This window comes from Cebus imitator, unplaced genomic scaffold (genome assembly GCF_001604975.1).
Source record: "Cebus imitator isolate Cc_AM_T3 unplaced genomic scaffold, Cebus_imitator-1.0 Scaffold35, whole genome shotgun sequence".
In the NCBI taxonomy this organism is placed as follows: domain Eukaryota; kingdom Metazoa; phylum Chordata; class Mammalia; order Primates; family Cebidae; genus Cebus; species Cebus imitator.
This window is the reverse complement of record NW_016107350.1, coordinates 9,830,557-9,848,828: the sequence shown is the minus strand read 5'-3', so window position 1 is coordinate 9,848,828 and position 18,272 is coordinate 9,830,557. Positions and strand designations below refer to the sequence as shown.

The 18,272-nt window shown below is 40.5% G+C and overlaps 1 protein-coding gene across 4 annotated transcripts in view; it reads left to right on the top strand.

Moving 5' to 3' along the window:
- Positions 1-486: 486 nt before the first annotated feature.
- Positions 487-18,272, top strand: part of TRIO (trio Rho guanine nucleotide exchange factor) — a 238,789-nt gene continuing 221,003 nt past the window's right edge. For 3 of the 4 annotated variants that reach the window (XM_017524673.2, XM_037737127.1, XM_017524675.2), the window contains exons 1-3: positions 491-559; positions 10,249-10,363; positions 17,098-17,290. In XM_017524673.2, coding sequence (XP_017380162.1) covers positions 505-559; positions 10,249-10,363; positions 17,098-17,290 — 363 coding nt within the window. In that variant the 5' untranslated portion in view covers positions 491-504. Of the gene's footprint in view, positions 560-10,248; positions 10,364-17,097; positions 17,291-18,272 lie in introns of all 4 variants that reach the window. The other variant, XM_017524674.2, reaches the window with a different exon arrangement.

Sequence of the window (18,272 nt, the reverse complement as noted above, 5' to 3'; positions counted from 1 at the left end):
TGCCTTGCCACTGTGTATTTTTAACCAGACCTTGAAGTCTGACAGAATGAGGCATTGAGCTCCCCCTAGAGGTTTTAGGATGTCACAAACAGCAATTTTTATAAAGCAGTGTTGCTGTTTTCTTTTCTGGTGTCTATGTTAATCTACGTAAAAATGAAGATTTTGGTAAATAATCTGGACTGATTTCATATCCTGTCTCTTTTTGAGACCAAACTGTTATTGCTAGAAATCGCTGAGAGCGTTTTGGGTACATGAGCCTCTTGATCTATGTGCAAATCATTATTCAACAATCAAATAGAAGGAAGATAGTTTCGTGATCACAGACTGTTCTTCATGGAATTTAAATGTTGTTCTATGATGATGTTTCTTAAGTTGATTTAATGGCTGTGGATAAAGCTGCTGTGTTGGCATTGAATAGAATGGTTAAGGAATTAACCGTCACTCAAGCAACCCAGTAATTTTATTTTCTCCTTCTGTATTTCAGGGTTTCGAAAAAATGATGAAATGAAAGCTATGGATGTTTTGCCAATTTTGAAGGAAAAAGTTGCATACCTTTCAGGTAAAGTCTTAACGTTCAACTCTGCTTTATCCAGCTGCTCTGACACAGTTTCAGAGTCTGACATCCTAAATGAACTCACCTGCCACAACATGTAAAACCATTGGCATTTCTGTGGATTTTTAACTGCTTTGTTCTTGTAGCACTGTTCCAGAGAAATTAGTGCCCAAAGCATTTTCTTCCAGCTGGGAGGCGGCACATGATAAGTCAGTTAGGTTGGTGATCAAAATACGTTTGTTTCTGCCATTCAACAAAAATTTGGGTGTTCTGCCCCAAACAGTTAAGTAAAACAACTGATTTTAAAAATCCAACCATTTCAGCAAAAGTGGTGGGAATGGGATGGTATATAGATGGGTCCTGAATTTCTCACTTTTGTTTCTTGTACTCTGTAGCTACCGCTGTTGCCTTGTCTTTTGGGAGGTAGGGAAGCCTGCTTCTCCTTGAGATCTGCTCCTTTGTGGCTCTCTGGTCATGGAATAACTAGGACCCATGTTGTGGGCCATAAAGCCCTGGTGATTTCTGCCAGCTGAGTTCATTTTCCTGTAGACCCAGTCTTTGAGGCTCTGGCCCGCCTGCAGACAGACTCTGGGCCAGTCCCTTGAGTGTTGGGGCCCGTAACTGCCCTCTCTTCTGCACATAGACAGTCAGCGTTAGGCCTCCTTGGACTGTCTTCTTGGGGTCTCCTTCCCATATGAACAGAACAGCCATTGGGTATTATACCTTTTGGGTACCAGTTCACTTGTTACAAAACAAAGATTTGCAACATTTCTCTGCTCTGTCAGAAAGTATATCTGTAGATTGTCATGTGCTTTTAGATAAATTTCCCTTGAAAACTTTTATCTTTCTCAAATAGGCATTCTATGCTGATCTGATGTACCCTCTTGAACACATTTCATTTTCAATTTATAACACTGCTAGCTGCTTTTATACGTTTTGGGTATCCTTTGGACATGTGATACTGCTATGTATTTAAGATGCAACTTCCTATGGTGTTTTTGCTACTCTTGCTTTGCTTCATGTCCCGTAGTATTTCTTGGCCCCTGTTAATATGGTTTGATTTGGTGGGAGTAAATTGTGTATTTGGAAGGTTCACAGGAGAGTGTAAGAAGTTCATTAAAAGAAGGTGCTTTAAATTGTTGGAACTACATGGGGACAAACAAACTCCTGGCTTACAATACACTGAGTTTTAAAAGTAGCATTTATTTGCTCTTCTCTAGTCATTTACTGACAAACTGCGTCGTAAGGACTGAGTCAGCCTTGTGAACATGCCAGCTTTGTGAACCCCTGACTTTGTAGTTTACAAACAGATGTTAAAGTTAATATAACTAAAAGACTCTATTTATAAAAATTAGAGATATCTGTAAGGAAGGCTTAAAGCCAAGTCCATGTGTTTACCAGTTTTTAATTTTTAAAGTCTGGGTCTGTGATAACAGCGCCTGCTCCCTCTGACCCCTCATGTGTCTCTGAACATCTTGTTTCAGTTTCGTCTTCCATCGGCACGTGGAGATAGACATGTGAAGAAAGGTGGAAGGTTAAGATTGGTGGGTTTTATTTGTATTCATGCTTTTATTAGGCAGTTAATATAGAATATATTATCAGGTGGCATTTTTATATAGTTTACGATCAACAATAAACTCTACCTTTTAACTAATCAAAGAAATAAAATCAGCAGTCTTTGAGAGTTTGTCTTAAATATTTAATAAAACCTTAAATTCTGCAGGGTTAAATAAAAATGGATATCTTTGGTGGGGTGGGAAGTTTTGCTTTTATGACAAATTGGTAGGAACTGTTTAAAGTATTAGTGATAGTAGAGCTTCCAGCAGCATTAGCAAAATGACATTAGTAGGTGCCACCACACTTTTACAGTATACCTAATTTATGACCAGAACTGGCAATGCTGCATTATGAGCATGAGCTCATTGCTCTTTATTTTAGGCTTATTGTTATCTCCTTTAGGAAGGAGGAAAAGAAACCAATAAAATTAAGTAGAAACTGACTACTTGTGTTGTATTATATTTTTTGAAAAGTTACAAAGAATGAGTAAACTTTCCAAAATAAAATTTATCTCTAACTCAGTTTTTTGTTTCTTTTTTATTGAAATCTCACATACCTTAAAACCCACCTTTCAAAAATGTGTGATTCAGTGGATTTTAGTGTATCACCAGGTTGTGCAACCATCGCCACTAATTCCAGAACATTTTCATCACCTCCCAAGAACCCCATATCCACCCCAAGCCTCCAGCCCTGGCAGTCATTGATCTACTCTCTGCTCTGATGCCATTTTAAAAAATATTAGGAAATATGGTACCTTAGTAAAAACTCTCCATGTGAATGGCTTTTAGTAATTAAATCTAAGTAAAATGGCAAGGGCTTTGTAAAAGTAGGCCAAAAGATGAGTGATTTAAAAGATACTTACTAGGTCAAGATCTCTAAAAAACCAGTGATAATTTTTTGAACTGGAATATTTCTGATCCTTAGTCTCTAGGTCTTCTCAAAAGTAATAATGCTCATTACACTTAAGTAAGATAGAACGTACTACTTCCTCCAGTTAGGTTGAACTCAGTGAGGTTAAATGTCTTACCTAACTTTGTGTTTGAAGTCAGAGGACAGTGCTGTGTTTGAATGTATCACCTTCAAAGTTCAGATGTTTCCAATGTGATGGCATTAAGAGGTGGGACCGTTAAGCGGCAATTAGGGCATGAGGGCTCCTCCCTTGTGTGGGATGAAGCCCATATAAAGAGGCTTTACTCTTGCCCTTCAGCCATGAGAGGACACAGCATTTCCCTTCTGCCCCTGGAGGATGCAGTCCTCACAAGACCAGGAACATTGTAACAGTGCCCTGTAGTTTGTATTGAATGGAGTTTGTGTATAATGGCATCTTACATATAATGCCAACTATTAGTGTGGTTCCTATGCCACTAGGGCTTGAGCCTTAGAAAATCTCACAACCAACAGAATTAAGAACACATGCCTTTCTGTTTGTTATGGAACATTTTAACATCAAAAGGAAATAAAATAATATAACAAATTTCCATGAACTCATAGACCACTTAGACAATCTTATTTCATCTATATTTCTACTTACTCTTCACTCTGGATAGTTTTGAAGTAAATTCCAGATATTACTTATAAATATTTAGTATATATCTCTTAAAAAGTGTTATAAAAAATCCCTGCAATACCAATAACCAACCTAAAAATGGAATGGAATGGCCCAGCTAATTTTTGTATTTTTAGTAGAGACGGGGTTTCACCATGTTGGCCAGGATGGTCTCAATCTCTTGACCTTGTGATCTGCCCCCCTTGGCCTCCCAAAGTGTTGGGATCACAGGCGTGAGCCACCGCACCTTGCCTCTTGATGAATCTCTTTTAACCTGTAGGTTGTTTGTGTCTTAACTCCTGATGTTTTAGGAAGCCAGGAATCCAGGTGTTTTCCTGTGGATTTTCCTGTGTTCTAGATTTTTGCTGGTTGTTTCCCTGGGTGATCATTTAACATGTTTCACTTCCCCCGTATTTCCTGCAAACTTGGAGTTAAGTCTTGAGGCTTGATTAGAGTGAACCTTGATTTGGGAGGAAAAGGGGCAAAAATACTTAATGGATGTGATTGTTTAGTTTTATAGGGAGTTTTATTGGCAGAGTCTTGTCACGTTTTTATGGTATTCATTGATGATTGTTGCTTAGACCTAGTATTTTTTTAAGAGTTGCAAAATAGTGATACTCTACTTATGTCCTTTCTTTTTCATTTATTAACATGGATATCCCATAAAGAGAGATGTCCCATCACCACTTACTTGACTACCCTGAGAAAGAGTTCATATGGGAGAAGTAGGATAAGTGATTATAAGGAGCATTGGTTTTTTTTTTTTTTTTTTTTTCTGATATTTTTTTTTAATGCATGATTTTAAATATACATAATGTTTTGATTTATTGCACATTTTCTCTCTTATGAAGTTAAAATTGTCCCATCTGTGTTGAATGGGAGCCTCTTCAAACTGGCTCCTAAGTTTTGTTTGCTCATGTGACAAGATGTTTCAGGAGCGTCTTGTATAATTCTTGCCTCAGATGTGGAATCAGCCATTTCTCTAAAGAGTCCTGGTCCCTTTTAGTGGGAAATAGTACAGGTTGCTAGGGATATCTACTGGATCGGTGGTTGTTTCTGTGTCTCTTTAGTGGACAAATCTAGAGGGAAAACACACATTTTAATGAAAAATAATATCATGACTTTATATTAAAATTCACAGTTCAAATTTAGGATTATAGATATTTCATTTTACTTTTTCAATTGTATATTGTGGATATCTGTTTCCTTCATCTAAAAATGTTCCCACCTTCATAGACATAATTACCTACTTATTTTTAACACTAATGATATTGACATAGTATGTGACTACCAAATGTAATTTGGCACGCTTCTTGTTGTCTTGGTCCTGGGAGTATATGCCACTAGGAATCCACAGAGCTATGACTGAATTAGTTCCTCTCCACAAACTAGTTCCTCTCCACGTGGGTATGCCACCAACTTGAAACCCGGAATCATTTTATTTTGCTTTACATTTGTAAGGCTTAAAAATTCCAATTTGCTTCAGTTTTAAGTAAAATTTTTGTATAATTCTGCAGTAATAACTAAAGAATAGTTAAAAGTTAAGGTATGGCTAAAAAAAATTCTAGTTTTTGTTTTTGGCTTCTCGACCCTGTGCCTTCTTAGAGGAAAACTTTTTTTTTTTTTTTAAGTTTTTGGTTTAATCTTTATGCTTCTAAAATATGAGTGGCCAGACCTAGTGGCTCACACCTGTAATCCTAGCACTTTGGGAGGCTAAGGGGGGTGGATCACCTGAGATTGGGAGTTAAAGACCAGCCTGACCAACATGGAGAAACTGCGTCTCTGCTGAAGGTACAAAATTAGCTGAGCATAGTGGCCCACACCTGTAATCCCAGCTACTTGGGAGGCTGAGGCAGGAGACTCGCTTGAACCTGGGAGGTGGAGGTTGCAGTGAGCTGAGATCATTGCCATTGTACTCCAGCCTGGGCAACAAGAGCGAAACTCCATCTCAGTGGTGGGGGGGCAGTTCTATTGATCTTTCCATCTGTTTTCATCTTCTCCCTAAGATAAACAGGAATGTAATATGCCTCATTTTCTATTCTTTGCTTGTTGTATTTCAAAGAATCTTCTGGAGATCATTATATAGCAGCACATAATAGAGTTCTCATTTCTCTTTACAGTTGTGTATTACTTTGTACATTGCACAGGTATTTGTGTGTGTGTGTGTGTGTGTGTGTGTGTGTAAAAGTATTGTGTATTCTTGTTAGCATCTGGCATAGTGGGAGCTGGCAGGGACTGACTGAGAAGGCAGGAATCGGTGGGACTTTTCTTGCAGGCTGCTAAGTCCTCTCAGCCTTCAGTAGAAATACTCCATGAGCCAATTTCTGCTTCTCAGGACCAGGCAACAAGAGGTGAGCCTGGAAGGTGCAGAATAGGCGAGGTGCTCGCCACTGGGCATCCTTTTAACAGAGTTGTATCATTTGATGGCACACTGAATAGACGTTAGCCATCGTTTCTCTCCTTTACAAACTATGTCTTTCAGAGATTTCCTTGGCAAGGGCTGCTTTTTATGGCCAGTGTGAGTTAGACTGTTCCTTGGGAGTTGGGAGTGAGAGATTGGACAGCGGCTGAAGAATAGTTTTCAGTGGTGTTCTAATCCAGAAATGGAAACAAGGGCTATGGAGAGAAAAATACAGTCAGTTCATTGAAATTGACGTTTTACTCCTCAGAGCAAGTATGCCTTTCTTGCAAGTTCTTTCTAAATAAGTGAAAGATGAGCTTCTAATTCATTTAAAGAGAAAGAGGTGACTGTGAATCTAGCTATTTCTGTGGTCATCCCGGGCCACATTGTTCAAGAGACCAAGTCGCCTGGAATTTTAAGGAGAGGGAAAGGAGGTCCCTGGGTTTAAGGAAATAGGCGTCATACAGTCATGTATAGCTATAGAGTAGGACCCTTTCAACTTTGTTTCTGTTATTAAAATAAACCTCAGTTCCCTTAGCATCCATAGGAATATCCATCAGGCTTTTCTGTTAACTGTTACCTCATAAGAGGCGTTTTTAGTTAATGCTGTGTGGAATACGGAAAAAGAATCCCTTCAGCAAATGTTTGTTGGGTGCCAGTCTCACGGGGCATGGAGAGTGTTGTGTATTCTTAAATGAGCAAATGAAACAAAGATGCCTGCCCTCGTGGAGCTTATGTTCTAGTGGAGGAGACAGACAAAAATAATATGTAAATTGTATCATTTCCTAGAAGGTACGAAGTGCCTTAGAGAAATAAGACTGGGTATAGGAAAAGAGGCAGGTTTATGTTAACTGAAAATAAAACGCCATCATTATGAACAAAAACAGTTTTTTTTTCTTTTTGACAAAGGCAGTATTTGGATAAACAGATAATTCTTAATGATCTGTTGTTCTTTGTTACATATATGAAAAGCTTCCATATATAGACATCCTGTGATGCTGGCAGCATTTCCTGTCTTTTTCATTTCATTGTAGAAACCAAGGCACTGACCTTCCCATCTATAAAATGAGGCTGACGTCTGTGGCTTAGGGTTGATACCACACACATATGAGTGTATCCAGTAGGTGAAGTTTTTATGAGCTGCAGTGCTGTTATTTTTGTTAGTTTGGGAACAGGAACAGAACTTTGCACTTGTGACTTTTCTGCTTTATACCCAGATGCTATTTTCATTTGGGTACTTCCTGTGATGTTGGAAACTAACCTAAATCTTGGGGAATATAAGTTAAACAGACACCTGTGTAGTTGATTTTAAACTCCTTGAGGTTCAACAACCATGTTCCTCTGAACTATACCTCATCCTTTCTAAGATTTTTTTCTTCATACTTCCCTGGGGGAGGGGTCAGCAGAAAGCAATTGTTAACTGTGTTACACCATCTGTTGGAAGGTGCACCCTTAGCAGATAGATGAGCATGTGAAAAGATTCTTACTTCAAGAATGATTTTTTTTTTTTTTTGAGACGGAGTTTCGCTCTTGTTACCCAGGCTGGAGTGCAATGGCGCGATCTCGGCTCACCGCAACCTCCGCCTCCTGGGTTCAGGCAATTCTCCTGCCTCAGCCTCCTGAGTAGCTGGGATTACAGGCACATGCCACCATGCCCAGCTAATTTTTTGTATTTTTAGTAGAGACGGGGTTTCACCATGTTGACCAGGATGGTCTCGATCTCTTGACCTTGCAATCCACCCGCCTCGGCCTCCCAGAGTGCTGGGATTACAGGCTTGAGCCACCGCGCCCGGCCCTTCAAGAATGATTTTTAAAATCATTCTTGAAGTAAAAGTATCCCAGTGAATTTTCTGAAGTTCTTTAGGAAAAGGAAAAGGAAAATATTTTTCCTCTATCTTAAAATTCAGATTCAGGTGTATATAAGCTTTTCTTAGGACATGAATGAGAGCCTAAGTGGATGAATTTGCATGCAAGTCTTAGGATACTGCTTGCCAGTGCTACCAGCCTCGGGGAAATCTTTGTAGTTGAAAGTTGGAAAAGTACAGTAGAGACCGTCAAAACTTCTGCAAATAGTTGCCTTTAGTTCTCAGTTCTGGGAAGATGAGAATGGCCCTATGCGCATTGCGCACACCTGGCTGACTTCCCATGCAACTTTCCTAGATTGGCAGATTTTTGATTCTGCTTCTCACACCTGTGGTGGAGCATGCCTTGCTTGCTTGACTTCTGAGCTACGGTGACACAGGCGGAAGGAGAGTGTAACATGGGTCCCTGTAGAATCAAACATCATGCTGCATTTCAAACACATGTTAACAATTCAGAGTCGTGGTCCAGAAAAAATGTTAGATGCTAGCCTTCTTTTTACCAAAAGTGAGGGGAATGTTTTAATTCAAATAGCATGTACTGTATTTTAAGTAATTCAAGTTTCTATAATATGTGTTGATCTATGATAATTTCAGTCAAGGAGATTGACTCTTTTGAAAGAATGAAAGATAGTGGGAAATGAAAAATATTGAAATTGTTATGTGTCTTATCTTGGGGATAAGAGGAATTCCAAAAAAATTGGAGCTATTGATATTACCCTAAAAATCATATTAGATATTTTAGAAGAACACTTGATAGTGGACAATACTGCTTCTCACTTTCAATCGTACCTTTCATTCATAAACGTTAGCCCCCTCAAAGGCCTAGGAGCCCATATTTAGTTATTCTTACGACATTTTTACTACTTTAAAAAAGAACTAAAGCCAGTAGTTCGCAAGATCATACACACTTTTTGTCTGGGCGAAGACCTAGCAACGACAAACAATGTTGAATAGTTCCTTCGTCTTTATTTAAGCTTTCGGAGCCTCAGTATCTTTGTAAGACTGGAATGATAAAACTTCAGCAGGGTCATTGTAAAATCACATCAGAACGTGTCTGTAGAGCACATAGTACCCTACCCGGATCTGTTGGTAACTATGATTGTTGTTACCAGATAATACATAATTATTGGATTTACAAATAATTTAAGGCTTTTCTAGATTACATGGCTGAACAGTATATGTGGATTGCTTTAAGTATTCCCGATCAAAATGAAGTTTCATCATTATTTAGAATGTGTATGTAAGTCCTGGGAAATTATGAAAATCATATTGGTAAAATATATTTTTAAATTATCATCTTCTGCTGTATGTTTTTTGGCTTTTCTGAAAGGAAAGAATCTTTCTTTTATTTGCTTGCTTACTTTCTAATTTTACCTCTGCTGATGATTTTTGGTGCACAGAAAATAATGAAGAGTTTTGCATTGAGACTTGAATTTTGATGTCTCCTGAAGAGAGATCATCAGAGCTCTAAACCTAAATGAAGGCTCCACTTGAGAAGGCTACATTTTCTTTCTCTATTTTCCTGACAACCCTGATGGAAGTAATAAAATAAATGTGGCAATTTTACCACAATGTTTAGTAATAACAGGCTTACTTGATTAGGATTGTATATGTTAACAAGAAATCCTTCTGACTGCCTGGCTGTCAAAGTCACATACTCTTGAGATTTTTACTCTTAGTGTGTGATAGAATTTTTCTAAAATCCTTAAACTGATTAACTAAGTTAGCATTAAAATTGCTTTATCATGTGGCTATCTCCCTTGTGCATGTGTGTGGTTCCATGTGAGAGATTGGCAAAACCTGACTAGTGAGGGTCAGATGCCATCCGTTCCAGGTTATAAAGTCATCATCAGCATAGTTTGGAGAACGTTCCTTTCACTTTCCTTTCAACACTTAGATACATTTGGTTGGTAGGAAAGAAAGCGCTTAGAAAGCAGGGCGATGGGGAAGAATGTGGGGAGAGTGACACAGGGCAGGAGTGAGGGAGGTGGTTGCTCAGGAGAGTGAATGAAACACATGGACCTAACAACTGTTTTTAAAAACATAAAAACATAAAAACTGCAGAAAGGAGTTTTTTTCCAAAACATGGGAAGAAAAAAAACAAGGCCATATGTAGAAACTTTCATGTGGCCTGTAAAACACAGACATTTTTTCTAAATCCTCTGAAGGGATGAAATGCCCTCACTGTGCCTCAGATGAAACAAGGGCTCCTGCCTTTTGCACATTTGTGCAGTTGCTTTAGGAGTAATTTTGATAGAGTGAATGGATGGTGACACCGGACTTTTGTCTTATCTTGCTTCTAAGTGTGTTCCTGATGTTTGTTTTTTAGGTGGTAGAGATAAACGTGGAGGTCCCATTTTAACATTTCCAGCCCGCAGCAATCATGACAGAATACGACAGGAGGATCTCAGGAGACTCATTTCCTATCTAGCCTGTATTCCCAGGTAAGTTCTGTGTTGCCTGTGCTTGTCACTGATGTCACAGTTACAACAGGTGTGACGCTGTATTCATTAGAAATCAGCTAAATGGTAGCCAGAATTCCAGGCAAAGTACTGTAGTATAAAACGAAAATCATTTTCTTTCTCCTTATTACCATTTTGTGACTATTGCTGTCTCATGTAAAACATTTTGGGGAGCAGGGACATGAAGGTAGGCGTTTTTTTTGTGAAGAGCTTTGTGTGTTGACAGTGGATCTGTGATACTCAGCTGGGATTTTAGGATGTGGTGCCTGAGTTAGAAAGAAAGCCATCAGTGATGATTATAATACCATGACACCCAAGGGCTGGGTGATCGGAATTGGATGCCGCTTTTGATAATGCATTTCTACCTTCTTGGCGAACATGAGTTCTTTAAAAATAATCTGTTGATATGTAGCATGAAGTTTGTGGGGCATTAAAAACCTTTGTTAGCTAATATATTGGGCATGGATTTGGGAATCTCTATCAAAATTTAGGCTCCGTATAGTAGTGGGGATTTTTAGCATAGATACCAAAGAACACCCAAGAACAAGCAATGTTGTGTTTTCTGGAGAGTCCTCAAGTGGGGAGCTGAGTTACTAGGAGCTGGCCTCTGTGTATTCTTTAGGAATTTAGAATCCGTTTCTGCTCTGGGAATGTATTACTCAAGTTTTATTTGTAGATCTAGCTGACAACTGGTAGAGGAAATTTCCTCCTGTATTAATGTATTAGTTCTTTCTCACACTGCTATAAAGAAATGCTTGGCTGGGTGAGGTGGCTTATGCCTGTAATTCCAGCACTTTGGGAGTCTGAGGTGGACAGACCATGAGGTCAGGAGTTCAAGACCAGTCTGACCAACATGGTGAAACCTCATCTCTACCAAAGATACAAAAATTAGCCAGTGTGACAGCGTGCGCCTGTAATTCAACTACTCAGGATGCTGAGGCAGGAGAATTGCTTGAACCCAGGAGGCAGATGTTGCAGTGAGCCAAGATTGCATCACTGCACTCCAGCCTGGGCAACAGAGTGAGACTCCATATCCAAAAAAAAAAAAAACCAAAACGTGAGATTGGGTAATTTATAAAGAAAAGTGGTTTAAATGGCTGGGGAGGCCTCAGGAAACTTACGATCATGGCAAAAGGCAAAGCGGAAGCAGGCACATCTTCACTTGGTTGGAGCAGGAGGAAGAGGGTGGGGGTAGGGGAGCAGGTGCCACACACTTTTAAACAGCCAGATCTCATGAGGACTCCATCATGGGACAGCAGGAGGGGGATGGTGCTAAACCATTAGAAACTGCCCCCATGATCCAGTCACCTCCCACCAGGCCCTCCTTCAACATTGGGGATTACAGTTCAAAATGAGATTTGGATGGGGACATAGAACCAGATCACATCAATTAATACCTCTATTTAATTGTTCCAGTTATATTCTGGAAAATATAATACCACTCTGATGTAATCTAAGGATACAGTCATGCCTGGAATAGGAGATTTGGTGTCTGTTGCAGGTTGGAGGGGTGCCTCTCTATGAGGAAAGGGTAAGTCCTCCTGTGTCTGAAGGGGCTCAGTGGTGGCCATGGTAGAATGAGAGGAGGTGTTTCTTAAGAGACTAGATGAGGACGTGTGAGAGAAAACTCGGCCATAATACGGGCTAGGCTAGATAGTAGCCTTAATGATCATGTTTCAACAGATTGATGTAAGATGGTCAGTAACAGTGTAACGGGTTTCACGGGTCAAGGTAAATGGAATAGATTTAACACAGCACGTGGTTCATGCCACCCTTAACCTATGTAGGTTGACACCAGTGGGAAAGGAAGCCACGCCCCTTCCTAACAGGGCTGCCTGTGGCTGACAGCAGTCAGCTTTTGGTCTTGATAGTTTTGATGGAAAAAGAAATACAAAGGACAGCATTAAAAAAAATAATCACTGCCAATCAAAATGATACTTGTCATATAGTTTAATACAAAACTAAAGTTGAATTTGATATTCATGTGATTTAAAAAATTTACATAATTTGGATACTATATAGTGGTAACTTTGACAACTTGGTTTCTGGTCTTGAAACTTACGTTAGTAGTAAATATTAAAAATTATTCATCTTATTGATGTAAAAAATTGGTTCAGGGGCTGGGAGCGGTGGCTTATGCCTGTAATCTCAGCACTTTGGGAGGCTGAGGCGGGCAATCACCTGATGTCAGGAGTTAAAGACCAGACTGACCAACATGGAGAAACCCTATCTCTACTAAAAATAGAAAATTAGCTGGGCATGGTGGCCCATGCCTATAATCTCAGCTAGTTGGGAGGCTGAGGCAGGAGAATTGCATGAACCTGGGAGGCAGAGGTTTTGGTGAGCTGAGATCACGCCATTGCACTCCAATGGGCAACAAGAGCTCTTGATCTCGGCTCACCAAAACCTCTGCCTCCCAGGTTCATGCAATTTTGAAACACTGTCTAAAAAAAAATTGGTTCAAGCACATTTTGGGTAATCTGGGAACCACTTTCCTTGTGGGAAATTGTGAGAATACACAAAAGTAGAGAGAATAATATCATGAACACACATATAGCCTTCACCCATCTTCAGTTTTTTATCAGATTTTGCCAATCTTGTTTTTCTCTAATTTTTCCACTGGAGTATTTTATAACAAATCCCAAACATCATATCAGAAACACTTCGGTTTGTAGGATGACCCTCTGGCCACTGAACAGTCACTTCATGTCAGTGCCTAGGTTTGCCTTTGCATTTACTGCAGTCCCAAGTGACAAGAAGTGCCATTTTGCTTGTCCTTGATTAATGAGCAAATAAGAGAGGTGGAATTAACATGTAAATGACGCATTTGCCAAGTGGTAATGGAGAAGGATTTCAGAGTAGGCAAAATAGGAAGAAGTGACCACACAGAGAGTCCTCTCTGGACCCTCCCTCCCTCCCTCCCTCCCAGTCCTGCAGGCACTGCCTCCAGTGAGTGCATAGCAGCAGGAGTGGTTTTTGGTTTTCACCAAACAAATTATGTGATACAGATTTTGCCAGACTGTAAAAATCATCAGCAAATTACTGGTGTGTGAATTTCTTTGGACTCGCTTGTGTGTAGTTTGCAGGTCTGATGGTTTGTTGTTGTAGCAGAGTGGTATGAACACAAGGCATTTCTACACAGCCATACATTTGTGTGTGTGTCTTGGGGCCTATGAGACCTGTTGCTGTGTCCACTGCACCCACATGCTTCTCAGATTTGAAGGCAGCCCTCTGGCCATTCCTCAGCTAGACAGTCCCAGGGCTGGTGTCATATGTGAAGGGAGAGCATGGGCCTCAGAATCAGACTGACTGTGCCCAGGGACACATGACTTCACCTTCGTTGGTTTCCTGATGTGAAAATGTGATAATGACGTGTACATCTTGGGATCATTGTGAGTATTGAGTTAAAATTATTCCTATAATCCTGCACGGTGCTTGGCATGCAGTAGCTCGCTCAGAAATAGTGCAATAATTTTCTGATTTCATATTCACCCTTCTGTTTTCCTTTTGACATTTCTTAAGGGAGGTCACGCTGTTTTTCTTCTCCATGCCTTCTAGATTGTCTGTGTCCCTCACAGTTCAGCAGAAACTAATCTCAGCAGCTGTGAGTAGTTTGAGTATTATTGCTGGGGTCGCCCCTCCCTGCCCTTTAAAAAAAAATTGTAGTATCAAGGTGAGTTCATAAGATTAATTTGCAATGAAACTTTCCATTAACTGTGTGTAGAAGAAATAAGAAGCAGCAGCAGTTCTTACTGATGTCACTGCAAGTCCTACACAGTGACATTAATCTTGGAATGCCTCAAGGTGGTTGTTTCGCTTATTGCTTGAATTGTATTTAATACTAATTATGTTCTAGAACATTCTGCCTTCTTTAGAATGATTTATAGTTGCTAAATATTGATACATAAACCACTCTTACTCCTTGTTGTCCACTAATGAAATGATACGAAGACTTTTAATTGATTCATTCATGAATACTTCTATAAAAAGATACTTTCTTCACCTGGAAACTAAACAAGTAGAATCTCTCTTTTTTAGGGACCTGTGTTGAGAAGGGACCTTAATTTTATGTAAATTTTCTTTATCTCACAGCTAAACATGAGGCTCTTTGGTAAAACTGCTAAAATAACTGGTTAATAAGTAACATTTCCCAAAGAACAGTGTCTTAGGTGGGGGAAGGGCTTGGGGCCCTTCTGTAGGCAGCTGTTTATTAGGTGCTGGTAAATAGGACCCGGCTCTGGGGCTGTTTACAAGTCACTGCTCCCTTGATGATGACTGGCTTTTAACTTGATAAAAACAGATGGATTGAAATGCTGTGCATTCCCAGTCCAGTTCATATGCCATTTTCCTTACTTAGGAAGCTGCTGGGTGGGAGCAGTCTGATCACGGAGGAAGGTGAATAGTTAATCCTTCTGCAAACTGTGCAAGCTCAGTGTAGCTTTTGGTTTTGTTGTTCTCCCTTGTTCCTGTTGTTAAGCCTGGAGTCATTCAGGATTCCTTTTAAGCTTCTTTCAAGTAGAGGGGCTTTGTAGTTTATGTGCATACTGTGTAAGGCCATGTTAGGAGAAAGACAGGCTGCAAGGGAATTTTATCTTGATATGGTGAAGACTGATGGTTACAGTGTAGTCTACCAAATAGCAACTAGTAAAACAAATAAAACATACTGCTGCTGTTTTACAATCTCCTGTCTTTGGTGTATGGTAACAGAATATGTGAATCTGGAGCAGAATGCCTTAGCAGGGCAGCGGGCTTCCTTTGCAGAGCTCTTGACCTCCAGGGACCTGCCTCTCCCTGCATAGGCTGCCCTCGCCCCACTGCCTTCACGGCCCTGGAGTTTCTGTGGAATGGAATCTTGCAGGATCACAAACCCCAGTAGAGCCCAAGGAAGTTGAGAATGCTTAATTTCTGTAATGGGACACTTTAGGAGACATTTCTGGGAGTCCCATTTGCCTCTGGGTTTCATGAAGGAGGTCAGAAAACAAATGTTTCTTCCTGTTACCCAGGATCTAATTGGGATGTGGAGGAGAAGTGATAGCATGAGGAGTATTTGAATGTGTTTCAATTTACGTCCCTATGGGATAATTTTTAGAAGTTCATCACATCATTCCTAAGCAGTTTTCAACATTTGGATGATAAACTACGCAGGCTGCTGGATCTGTTTTCTCTTCCTGGTTTTAAACACTGTGCTCCTCTGACTGTGAGCTGCCCTCTGATGGGGTCCTACTGCTGGGCTCTAGCTGTACAGGCATTTTTTGGGGTGTTTATGTGATACACCCTCTTATATTGATGTAGATGTCATATGTACTTTGCATTTGTAAAATGTGGAAAGCTAGCTGCTCTGATAGTCTGAATCAAGATATGGAAGGGAATAGGGTGTGTGAGCGTGAATTAGTCGGGAGGGGTGTGGGGGCAAGGTTAGGGGAGTGAGCCTGTGCAAGAGCATGAAATTGGTTTTAATTTTGAATTAACTATTTTACATTAATGATAGCAATTTTTCAGGTTTTTAATTTACTGTAGTTTTTTTTTTTGGGGGGGGGGGGCGATTATCCAAAGCAGAAAAATGTCAAAGGTCTTTTCTACCCTAAGGTACGTTTATGTATTTATGTCTGGGGAAAACTGCATATGCTTATTGAGTACCTGAAGGTCCTTGGTATACTTCCAAAAAACACCTTGCAAGCACTTGTTGCGTGGTCACTGGTGCCGGCTTCAGCAGCCAGCGTGGACTGTCAGACCTCTGTGTGACATGAGGGCTGCAGTTGTTCCTTAGCTGTAGGCCCGTTTGGAAGCTTGTATCACTGAAGTTGTAACCAAGTGAAACTACTATTTTTAAACCTGTGTTTAAGGACACCTTGCCTCTCTCTTCTTGCTCATTCTTTATTGCAGATTTGCATTGTATGTATTTCCTGTGTAGCCAGTGGTTGACACTTAATAAAATTCAAAGCCAGCAATTTTTTTTTTTTTTTTTTTTTTTTTACTGCAGTAATGTGGAGAGGAAGAATATAGTGACTCCTAGCACTGCCTTGATGTGTGTCAGAGGCCAGGAGTGTTAGCCACCCTTGCTACCAGATAAAGGCTTAGTACAGTTGTGAAACTAGATTTATCCTGCAGAGCCTGCCAGAAGGGTGCCAAGAACTCTCGGGGATGGGTGGATGGTGTGGAGAACCCACTGAGATAGCTTCAGGGCCAGGATAGGGTGAAGGGAATAGAATGGAACATTAGAAAGCTCTCACCATTGCCAGCCACGTGGGTGGGGGGTCATTTTCAGCACCTGCGGTGCTGGGAGTCTTGGGGTAACTGCTGTCCACAGGTCTCTTCTGCAGGCTGTCAGGGTTTTTACCGCCCAATGCTCCCTGGAGACCTTTGCCCACAGGAGTGACTGGAGGAGTTCATGTAATCAGTTAATGCACCAAAGGCAAGAGAAATGGGCATGGTGGCTGTTGTTTTCCTGAAAAGAAGACAAGATGCAAAACCATTAGTACAAAATTGAAATCTTAACAGGTTGTGTGGGTTGAACATGAAGCATGTGTAGCCTGGTTCTCTTCCTTGATGGTACAAGGGAAGGGTGAGAAGGAGCTGAGCACAGTGTGCTCCTTCCTTTGCCTCCGCACATGTCCAGCAGGGGAGGGAAGCCAGGTCTGTGGCACCCAGGAGGACTCTGAGCAGACAGAGCGGCAAGAGGTGCAACACGTCTTCAGCCGTGTTTTCTTTCTTCGCAGCGAGGAGGTCTGCAAGCGTGGCTTCACGGTGATCGTGGACATGCGTGGGTCCAAGTGGGACTCCATCAAGCCCCTGCTGAAGATCCTACAGGAGTCCTTCCCCTGCTGCATCCACGTGGCCCTGATCATCAAGCCAGACAACTTCTGGCAGAAACAGAGGACTAATTTTGGCAGTTCTAAATTTGAATTTGAGGTAACTTCCCCTGTGTGGCCAGACCCACTAAGGCAGTTGGTGTGGTCTACTAAAAGCTGTTGAGGCTGATGAGAGGTTTTTTTTTTTTTTTTTTAAGACCACATATTAAACAGGAGCTGCATATCTTATGAACATGTGATATGTAAAATTAGTTATTGCATGAAATAACAGAGGTGTGTTCATTATCCGAGTGGATTGTTTTACCCACATGGGATTAGGTTTCCGGTCCCTGGGGTTGGGTGATGGGCTGTTGAGTTGTGAGTCCTTGGCGGAGAAGCTTGCTTGCTGCCTTGTATTTCACTTGATAAACAGCTTTACCAGGCAGCACAGTGGCTTTGCACGGTTACAGATTCCTTCTCCTTGCCTCAGCCCTGGAGATGAAGGAATGTTAGGGAGAACGTTAGGGAGACAACTTCAGCGTCCTTGAGTTTCAGCTTGTCATGGATAATGGAGAGAATGCATGTATTAAGATTCTCATTTCCGAAAATGAAGATAATTGTGTTAAAAACTGTGCAGCGCCCTGAATTCAGTTACACAAGGAAGATTGTGGTCTTTAAGTGGTTTAAAAAAAAAACCCATCAGCCCACTAATTATTTTCCTGCCCACTGTAACCTCCTCTTCTTAAGCTACCAAGGTCCTTACAAGGCCTTCGGTGCAGTCAATTTAATGAGATGATTATGAGAGGAAAGTCTTCCTTCCAGCATGAAATTCCATTCTTGCTCCATTCTTGAATAAGATTTTAATATTTTCTAATGAGAAATGATAATTTTTGGTTGAGTAGATCGCTTCCTCTGGCAAGTCTGCTCAAACATTAGGTTTTAGTGGATGTATTCATGTGTTTTAAGGTAAAGAGCAATAATAATATTAAATATCACATAGTGTTAATTCTTCAGGTTATAATGCTATACTTCTCAGAGTGTTTTCATAGTTTTCAAGTATATTACTTGGATTTTAAAATTTCTTTCCATAGTACTCATTTTTG